At 37.5% G+C, this 11,278-nt stretch overlaps 1 protein-coding gene across 1 annotated transcript in view; it reads right to left on the bottom strand.

The window, feature by feature from the left end:
* The window catches only part of LOC107677049 (calcium/calmodulin-dependent protein kinase type II delta 1 chain-like), a 92,831-nt gene that overhangs the window by 27,789 nt on the left and 53,764 nt on the right, over positions 1–11,278 (bottom strand). The window contains exon 13 of the mRNA XM_016471843.1: positions 773–832. Within this exon, the coding sequence (XP_016327329.1) occupies positions 773–832 (60 nt within the window). The remainder of the gene's footprint in view (positions 1–772; positions 833–11,278) is intronic.

Below are 11,278 nucleotides of genomic sequence, written 5' to 3'. Positions count from 1 at the left end.
TTTGGGCTTCCGAAAGCGGATGATGTCAGGAAACAGTGGTTGCAATTTATTTTTTAACTCTGTTCCTGAGCATTATAACCCCAATTTGCTATTGTGTGCTGCGCACTTTACTGAGGACAGCTTCCACAACACGAGGGAGTACAGTGCCGGATTAGGTATTTTAATAATGTAAATTATGTGAAAAATAATGCATTTTCCGAACCACCAAGCATGAGAGCATGTTCTAGTACAACCCCAAAACAAAATCAAGACTTTGTAAAAAAGCATACTAGGACCCCTTTAAGAATTTTAGGATTTCTTTTAAATTAAACCATTAAATAAAGTATATTTAAAATCGGTAAATTATTAAATATAACTGTTCTATATTTAATAATGTATACACATGTGCTTATTTATATGTTTACTTGAATGTTGTAAAAAGACAAAATATTACATAATACTTCATTTAGCACTCTAGCCCAGAGTACAAATTTTTGTCACCATAATTGCTACCATTATTTAAAATACTTACTTTGGACTTTTTCTCTCTGCATTCATATGTCAATGAAGAACAATACATAGTCACATTTCCAGAATATTGCTAATTATTTGACTGACTGCATTATTTTAATGCAGGATTTCACACATGAAGAAGGTGCTGAATTAATTTAAAAGAGAAAAGGCATGCTAACAAAAAAGAGAGAGAGAGAGAGAGAGAGAGAGAGAGCGAGAGAGAGATGTGAAGCCAGTGGTAAGAAAAAGCAACTGATAAACAGTCATACAGACAAAATACCAGAGCAGGAGAGGGGGCAGATTCTTTAGGGCTGGTGATTATGTTGGTTTTGTTGTTGATCTATAGGTGGGAGGGGACAGAGGCAGACAAACAAAGCTTTAAACAAGCAAGGGAAATGTCAAATTCCATTCATCTAAAATCAAAAAATTAAACTGAAATTACACAGCTCACGTTACATGGATGTTTATGGAATAGTTCATTAGCATATTTGATCATAATGATTTACCTTGACAACAATTAATTAGGCTATTCCTCAACTACAGCAAAATCGGACGTCAAATAATCCAAATTTTCATTGGAAACTGTCATTTGTGCAAAAAAAATTTCACAATTCTGTCCGAATTATGCTGTGGAAATTACAAGTTATTTAAAAGCCATAAAAGTCTTAACAGGTACGGAAGTCCTAAGAGGCCATGCATTATTTTATTTTTTTTCTTTCTTGTTTTCTCGTGATCTCGACATAACAATAATTGTTTTCTCATTATCTCAACTTAATTTTCTTGTGAACTTGACATAACAATAGTTGTTTTCTCATTACCTCGACTTAATTTTCTCGTGATCTCGAAATAATTTGTTTTCTTGTGATCACGACTTAATTTTCTCAACATAACAAAAGCTGTTTTCTCGTTATCACGACATAACAAAAGTTATGTAAATATACATTTAATGATTAAAAATAAAGATTAAAAATTAGAACAAAAATGCACATTACAAATACACAACAAAAAATACGTTGTTGAAGCACGTCCTAGATAAGCACCATAATCCCCGCTTATTAACAAACAATCAGGTACTTCAAAGATGCACAAATAAAGATAGATGCAAACAGAATACTATACAGTGACATCAACATTAGTTTTAATAAGCATTACGTTTAGTATCACATGGAATGCTCTTGCGGTAGTGAAACTATCATATTGATTCAAGCATTTAACAATTTGCTTGTCAGTAACAAACACAATACTGCAAAAATTATAGTGATCACGAAGAAATAAGGTCTTCATTCTGTCCCAAATGCGTAGCCTACAATCTGGGCCAATATGAACACAGTAAGGTGGATATATATATATATCCCATCAGTTATTTTCAGGTCTATACTGCCATCTAGTGCCGCAGTTGTGTAACTTGGAGAACAACATTTATGTCAAGATCACGAGAAAATTAATGCCGAGTTCACACTGCACGATTTCCAAACTCGTCGGATCGCCGTTGTTTTCACACTGCGTGACTATCTGGGGTAGCATTCAGTTGCTGCTGTGTTCACATTGCACGATGGATCGGCGACAGGGGGTTTCACATTGCATGACTTCACAATATAGGAAGAATCGCCGACAGCTCTGTCTGGTTCGCAAACTACGTTTCACAACAAAACACATGCGAGAAGTGTTAAGGAAATAATGCGAGAACCCGCATGCGTCAGACCGGAGTTCTCGAGCAAGACTGGAATTATTAAAATATATATATATAGCCCGCAAATTGTCTGTGAGCTGATTTCCAGCTACAAGGAGAAAAAGAAAAACAGATTATGCAGGAGGGAGATGCAGAGAACAGGTAAATAATTTTGCAGTAACTGTTATGCTCTTCTGGCTGGTCAAGCAAATCTTTGTTCTTGTTTCTGTATGATAGAATTGTTCATATATCAATTAAAATACTGATATTCTGGTTTATAACTCCTCCCCGAACTTCCCTCTGCCCTGTATCTTGGTCTGTCATTGGCTGTAGGTCATCGCCGGGCTGTCGCCGGCCAACGAGTTGGTGTTTTTTCAATGTATGCTTCACACACGGGTCACGACGAGGCGTTCCCAATAGCGATCCCTAGAGGACGCAGTGTCTCGTTCCCTACTCAGGGAACCATGGTTACATAAGTAACCTGAGACGTTTTCAGTCAGAAATCATTGCACACTGCGTGATTGTGAATCGCTGACAGCTCCAGATATTTAGCATGCCAAATATTTTGCGGGCGTCGGCGACGCGTCGGCGATTCCCTCAGATCGCATCTTTGATAATTCACACTGCCTGATTGTCATTCGCATGAACGAGCACCGATTTGCCTCCGATTTCGGGCATTTGTCGGCGATTTCGCAAAACCTGTCAGCGTGTGAAAAATTGTGCTAAAATCGTGCTGTGTGAACTCGGCATAAGTCAGGATAATGAGAAAACTACTTTTGTTTAGGGCTGCAACAACTAATCGATAAATATCGATAATAATCGATAATGAAAATAATCGACAAAACGAATGTCATTATCGATTAGTTGCATCTGCCCACCGCACACGGAAAACTTCCGAGAGTCGCGTCAATTTACAGCAGTGAATAAAGCATTTCTGTGGACAAAGTGCATCTAAAACTATAGCGGATGAAACAGTGAGCTGCTGCAGGAATCCTGCTGCGTGATCCAAGCAGCCCGAAACATGAGAATGTTTTATTTTCAACTTCAAGCTAATGCATTAGCATAATGTTAAACACTGCTTGTCCTGTCAGGAGCTTTGACAGATGCGTGTGCTGTTTAATGTATGAGATATGATTCCTCTGAGCATAATCTGCATTTTACGGTTATATCCTTTTCTGTAAGTGTGGATGAAGTACACAAATCAAGTACTTGAGTAAAAGTATAGATACGTATGATAAAATGTTACTCCAGTAAAAGTAAAAGTACTCCTTTTTCAATTTTACTCGAGTGAAAGTACAAAAGTACTCTATTTTTTATGTACTTAAGTAAAAAAGTACAGATAGATAGATTTATTTTTCAATTTTATATAGGCTACTTAATTTAATTTTATATTAGCACATATTTTTTATAATCCTACTGCTCAAAATACCTGGGATTTTCCCAAAATAACCACTATACGAGTCAAGATATATTTTTGTTGTTGATATGGACTACGTTGACGAGAGTGATGTAGTAATGTTCACTGTGAAGCTTACACTGCGATGTACCTGAGAGAAAACAGATTTGATCATCTGATTTTCACCAGTAAGAAAAAGGTGTTTTAAAGCCTATTGTTTTGCAGAACATCACAGTTATATATGACATTAGAATAAGGCCTGAAGTTAAGAAGAACATTTTAAGAAAAATATCATTATATTTTCATAATGATTTTTTTCTTCTCAAACCTTGTCTGTGGTGTAAAAACACCCCTGGCCAAATGCCCCCAGAGGGCATCACTTCCCACTTTGATAATTACTGTAGTTGCTATGTTCTGAACATCACATCCTTTCTTTTTCCCCCAGATGCAATCTATCTAGGTGGTTGAATACAAATATTTGGACTTTATATCTAAAAATTACCTCAACTTAGCACCAGCAAGCTTGTTAGCTAGACAGTTAGCATCAGCTAACAATATTTACTTATTTTCAGTATGGTTATGAATAAACATTCATATCTGTCTACTCGGCTAGTTAATCCAAACAATATAACAATTGATACAACTGACAGTTGTGACCTAAATATGATTTTCATTTACAATAATTAATCCTAAAGTTCGACATTAGTAACTTTTAGCAGCATCAGTTGCGCGCACAAGATCTCCTGGTTCTTACTTGTGAATTCAGTTCACTGGAGACTCGCACTAAAAGGTTAATTTGAATCAGTAAGTTGTCGACTCGAGAACAGCTGCATTCAGTTCATTCTAATTCGTGAATGAATTGTTTGGTGCGATTTGCTAACCGATTTAAAAGGTTCATTGTAAAGAATCAGTTCGTTCTTGAATCAGACACCGCTTCTGCGTGTCGGAGCACATGATATATTATAAGGAGTAACAATATGTTTTATGAAATGTAGTGAAGTAAAAAGTACGATCTTATGCTTTGGAATGTAGTGAAGTAAAAGTAAAAGTTACTCAAAATAAAACTACTCCAGTAAAGTACAGATACTTGAAAAATGTACTTAAGTACAGTAACAAAGTAAAACTACTCCGTTACTGTCCACCGAGTGTAACATATTCACGCGAGTACGTGTTTCTATTTTGCATGAAAGGTCGTCCTGACAGTCTGCGTTAAACTTTAGACTTCACTAAAAGAGCGCCAGCGCGCGTATGCACGTCAAACAGAACACAGTAAAGAGGGAGCAAATTAATATTCAGTGCAATAATATTAATTTTGCTAATATTATTATTCGATGTTAAATTTAGGTTTAAAAGTCAAACAAGTAATTTAAGTATTTTATGATAGTAACTGTAAAATGAAAACTGCGTGTGATTGAAAATGTATGTTTTTTTTTTACATGTACAGAATAAAGAAATGACAGTAACAGGTTACTGTGTTCAGAGTGAATGTGCATGTTCCTGCAGAACATTCCTCTTATCTGTTAACACTGAGTTTGTGTTTTTCTTTACTATCTTCATCATTATTATCTTCATTTTTAATATAGGGAATTAAACTGTCCTTTGTCCATATGTCTATTTAAACTGTCCATTTGAACTGAGCTTTATAACTCTTTTACACAATGTATAGCATAGATATAGATATATTCACCATACAATACGCTTTCATAGCATGCATTTGGCATGTTTGTTGAAAGCATTGGGCAGGAAAAAAAAATTGCCCAACTAATCGATTATCAAAATAATCGTTAGTTGCAGACCTACTTTTGTTATATCATAAAATTAATTCAATGAGAAAAACACTTTTTGTTTTGTCGAGATCCCGAGAAAATATTAAGTCATGATAACTACAAAACAAATTTTGTTATGTTGAGATCACAAGAAAACAACTTATGTTGAGATCACAAGAAAATTAAGTTGTGATTATGAGAAAACAAGAAAGAAAAAGAAAATAATACATGGCCTCTCAGGACTTCCGTAAACATGCATAAAAGTGTGACTTCTACAGTTTGCAAGAGAATAATCTTGTAGAGCAGTTCATGTCATTCACAGATTCCCAGGGAAACAACTAGATCTTTAAACAGCATGAAGCAGCAAAGACTTTTCATCGCCATCAAATTATCCTACCAAACCTTTCAAAATCCTCTTCCCTTGAGGCAGCCATTAATTTTTTGATGGACTATACAGTGGGAACTCTGCCATGCAGACCATTTTTGCCCAGTCTCTTTCTTATGGTGGAGTCATGAACACTGACCTTAACTGAGGCAAATGAGGCCTGCAGTTCTTTGGATGTTGTTGTGGGGTCTTCATTATTATAAGAACGGATTGGAGCAACATATTATTGTTTTATGTAAAGGTGCTTTGTCAATGGTAGTTCTGACCTTAGATGCATTTAAACCTGTTGTAGAGGACTCCAACACAATATTAGGACACTTTAAAATACCATATGACCTGCTCTTTAAAGGAAAAACAAATACGCCATACTAGAATAATAGTTTTAACATGTTTTATTGGAACACTACAATTATCCCAAGTCTATATTTAATGACTTTAACTTAGAAATAAAATGCTATAACTTTTCAGTTTTTAAGCTGATAAATCAAAGGACAGCATTGATCAAATCAACATTATGTGTGAGCTTGTGTGTTGTGCACATGTGCAGCAATATAGCAGGCAGCACATTGGTTTAGAGTGGAGATTAACTACCTGTAGAATAAACGGTTTAAAATGTGAATTCACCCAATCAATATTGAGTATCCACATGCTACAAACAAACATGCTTGAGATATAACCTCCCGCATTCCTCCATCGCTGTCATTATAACCTTCACCTTCTTTCTGATTTGAGTGATCTACAGTACATATCTGTCAAGCTAGCTAATGATGTTTAATGCGTGAATTCTTGATAAAATGCAGTTATATTATGGGCTGTTGGCATTAATTGTGCTTGTGATGGAGCGGTAGTGGAGCGCTCTCTGAGCGAGTGAAAACCACCATGCTCTGACTTTCAAAAATCCACTCCCCGTTCCAGTCAAAAATCACACCTCTCCACTCCTCGCTCTGCTCTCACTCCACTCTGCTCACATACTCTGACTGCTATAGCCTACGACATTCTCTTGGATAGGCTCAAGAATTAAGCTGGAATTTGTGGGCAGGCATTAGCATAGTTCAGGTCCTCCCTATCCAATTTCTATCTGTTTCTTTGTGTTAATGACAAGGTGTCAGTTAGAACACAAGTAATGTATGGAGTGCCACAGAACTCAGTATTAGGTCCTTTACTTTTCTATGCTTCCTTAGGGGGACATTATTGGGAACCATGGCAATAGTTTCCACTGTTAAACAGACAATACGCAGATTTATATCTCCTCCAGACCTAATGAAACCTTTCAATTTACCAAGTGTATTTGTGATATCAAAAAATGGATGGCTAGTCTTTTCATTCTTCTCAATTTTGACAAAACAAAGTATTAGTTATTGGACCAAGTTACCCAGTTATTGGATCCTCTGAATATAATCTGGCTTTGGATTTAATGTGCAACCGCGTGGGTGCCCTGTAGGATCAAAACAGTTAGCAGCTATAGTGCTTACTAGAACCAATAAATATTACTATATCAGTCCAGTTTTATAATCACTTCATTGATTGCTTCATTGATTATGCTCATCACACACAAATCTTTGAATGGTCTTAGTCCTCATTACTTGTGCCATTCTATTGTGCTGTCCAACATGTAGCACTGTTGGATATAGCACTGTTTTCCTTGCACTGTTTGGGACTCAGACACACTCACTCAGTTTAAGTTTAGACTGAATACTGATATTTTTAATCAAGAAAACACAATATATTCATGAAGACACCTCTAAAACCATTTTTATACAATTCTGCTTTAAATTAATTGAATGGAATCTAGATTAATATTCATCTTTTCACATTCCTTCCTACTCTTGGTATACTTATCTTGAGGCTTCTAGAGCCTGCTAGATTCAGCTCAGGCCCAGTTTAATGAATGAATGAATGAATGAGGCATCTATATAGCGCTTTATTGTGTATTGCTTTACACCCACAGCGCTTCACAATCATCATGAGGGGGGTCTTTCCTCACCCACCACCAGTGTGATGATGCGACGGCAGCCACAGTAAAATGGAGTAAGTGCACTCACAACACACCAGCTACAGGTGGAGAGGAGAGATAGAGCCAATTCAGTGGATGGGGATTATTATGAGGTCATGATTGATAATGGCCAGTGGAGGGAATTTGGCCAGGACACCGGGGATACACCCCTACTCTTTATGAGAAGTGCCATGGAATATTTAATGACCACAGAGAGTCAGGACCTCGGTTTAATGTCTCATCCGAAAGACGGTGCTTTTTACAGTATAGTGTCCCCGTCACTATACTGGGGCATTAGGACCCACACAGACCACAGGGTGAGCACTCCCTTCTGGTCTCACTAACACCTCTTCCAGCAGCAACCTAGTTTTCCCAGGAGGTCTCCCATTCAGGTACTGACCAGGCTCAACCCTGCTTAGCTTCAGTGGGCAACCAGTCTTGGGCTACTGGGTGATATGGCTGCGGACAGTGTTTAATGTTGCTGTCCAATGTCTTCAAATCAGAACATGTGCCAGTGAACCGGCAAGGGATATTCAATGGAGCAAAACCCACATCTCAAACTTTTATAACAGACCACACATAGGACGAACTACTGCTGCCTTTGGATGGACACTCCATCTGCCTGGACTCAATGCACCTGATTTAAGTAACCAGACACCTGAGATTTGCCAGACCCCAAATCAGAGTGCCTGACTTGAGTTACCCGGTGTATCTGCCTCAAGATACCCGAGACATCTGCTGAGAAAACTGGGATTGAAAACCACTGCTCTATAGTGAAGTCAATACATAAATTGCAAGGTTGCATGAAGGGCTGCCCCCTAATAGTCAACTAATCGTTAGTCGACCAGAAGAGGCTTGGTCGACCAACATTTTATTAGTCGCAGAAAAAAAAATTCCACAGGCGAAGTCTGTGAATGCGAAGTCATTCACAATAAAAACACATCGTGCTTTTGTGAAATAATGAAAGTTTGTCTGTGACGAACAGATCGTTAACGGCTGGTCTATGTGGTAATACAGTACATCGGGCAGGACATCCAAACGCTCACCTATCATTCATCAACCTCAAATATGGCTTATCATCTGAAATATGTAAATATTAGCAACTTTACATGGCCACTCAATGTGTGCTCTTGTGTCTGTGCGGAGCGTGGAGCTGAACAGTAGCGCTCACTGCAGGACAGATGGAGGCGCCACTGCGCTCACTTGCTCTTAAAATAGGCTACTTGTCATTTTTGCTCATACATATAAGAGTAATACATCTTTCAAATCTGTAAAGATTTCTTTGTGTGCATTCACAATAAAAACACATCGTGCTTTTGTGAAATAATGAAAGCAAACAGGGTGCTCTTTCTGCCGTCTCGTTCTCTGTGAACTTGGGCGCAAAACTCTGTGTATGTCTTTACCTTACGGACATGAAAAATATATGTATAGAGAGTGAAATATCTACTTTCAAATGAACCAATTCAAATGGAAAACAAATATTGTCAGATTATGTAATCCGTATGAAACATGCATAAAGGCGCAGCAGTACTGCGGAGATGACGAGTCAGTGTCGCCGACTTCATCTCTTAAACTGAAAACAAAGAAAGCACTAGTTTATACAATTATTAAAATATTAATGCAGTCTCCTTACTGTTTTTCACTGACACAATCATAACCATTACTTCTGCCGGGGCACTGTGACAAGCTTTATTTGTGCGCTTGAGCGCATATTAGGCTACATAGGCAATTAAAGGCTCATAATAATGATTTAAATGGTTTATTAAAGGGGTCATATGATGCTGCTAAAAAGAACATTATTTTGTGTATTTGGTGTAATGAAATGTGTTTATGTGGTGTAAGGTTCAAAAAACACGATATTTTCCACATACTGTACATTATTGTTTCTCCTCTATGCCCTGCCTTTCTGAAACGTGTCGATTTTTACAAAGCTCATCATTCTAAAAAAGCGAGGTGTGCTGTGATTGGCCAGCTATCCAGTGCGTTGTGATTGGCCGAATACCTCAAGCGTGTGACGGAAATGTTACGCCCCTTACCATTTGGGTTGAAGTGTTCGGGAACAGTGTTGTAAATACAACTTAACCACTGATTTCTAGTCGTGTCCATTTTTGGAAGGCCAAACAAAGTAGTTTCGCTTTCACAACGAAACACAGCGTCACGTTTTAGGTAGGTGTGGCTGACTCTTAACTTTTATAAAGAATATCTCTTTGGATTTGAGACTTTAGTCTTTGCAACTTTACAGATCTTCTTTATGCACCAAGAGCTTGTAACACTCCAAAGAGAAAGGAAAAATTGAAATCGCATCATATGACCCCTTTAATAAACGTGCGATTAGTAGTCCAGTAGTCCGACTAGTCGACCAGAAAAATCCTTAGTCGAGGACAGCCCTAGTTGCATGTTTTCTTCAATTTGATTGGTTTAAAGTAACTTCTATTCTAAGCATCCTTATTGATAGCCCCTTCCTTTCTAGACTACTAGATCAGTGGTTCTATGCTGCATGCTGTGCCTGCATAAGACTGTTGCTTAATACTGGACAGTATTTACGTGAGTTCAAAACATCAAATATGTTTTTAATGATAATTAAAATATTAAATGGTAAAACTAACCATTGGAAACGTTATAGCGGTTTATCGTCACACTGTAACCATTTTATTCCTACTTGTAACCCCCAAACTAGAGTGAGCTTGGCGACCCCTTCTAAATGTTTAGCAACCCATATTGGAGGTGGCGACCCCTGGGTTGGGAACCACTGTACTAAATCATAAGACAGACTAGTTTTAGCCTACACTTATTCCATTTCCCTCTATGGCTGACTGCAACATAAGCATACATTTTAAGAATTTGGCTTGCACACAATGATATGCAAGATATTTTGATTATGTCTTTAATTGATTTTTCCGTACATTTTTGCCATATGTACATTAACTGACAGTTACCACTGATAAGCTACCACTAAATATTGTAGAAACTCAATTTGCTGTAAAGTTGCTTTGCAACGATTTGTATCGTGAAAAGCGCTATAAAAATAAACTTGAATTGAATATTTTGCACGATGTTCTATATATTATGCATTTTGTATAAGTATTATGGCAATACTTTAAACACTCAGAAGTGACGCACGCGGAAGTGCAGGGGAGAGATCAAAACAAAACTACGGTCACTTATTAAAAGTACAAAACAAGGATTTGTAAAGAAGAATTGGAGGATTTCGATATAAGCCAAGAGGAGACTGGTTTTCTTTTGCTAAAGTAAGGAAACTTTGCTTCCTTTGCTCCTGTTAACAAACGTTCATTTTCACGTTCATTTTCATGCTACGCTGAACTCATACGTCATCCGCCCGGAGCTGCTTCCGTGTAGGACTGTTGGTGCAAGCTACATTAAAGTGATTATTACATTTTGAAAATTGATATTTTTCTTACAAAAACACATCGATTCGCTACAGGACGCCTTTGTTCTCCCCTCCCGGAGCCGTGTGAGACACTTCTTTTTATGGATGGCCGCTTTTTATTTAACTTCTTTTGGACTGATGCATGCAACACCCGCTGAGTGGCATTAAACAGCTTGAAAGATCAAAGAC

Source organism: Sinocyclocheilus anshuiensis, unplaced genomic scaffold, assembly GCF_001515605.1.
Source record: "Sinocyclocheilus anshuiensis isolate Anshui unplaced genomic scaffold, SAMN03320099.WGS_v1.1 scaffold1589, whole genome shotgun sequence".
NCBI classification, from domain to species: domain Eukaryota; kingdom Metazoa; phylum Chordata; class Actinopteri; order Cypriniformes; family Cyprinidae; genus Sinocyclocheilus; species Sinocyclocheilus anshuiensis.
The sequence above is the reverse complement of the archived record's forward strand: the minus strand, read 5'-3'. Positions and strand labels throughout refer to the sequence as shown.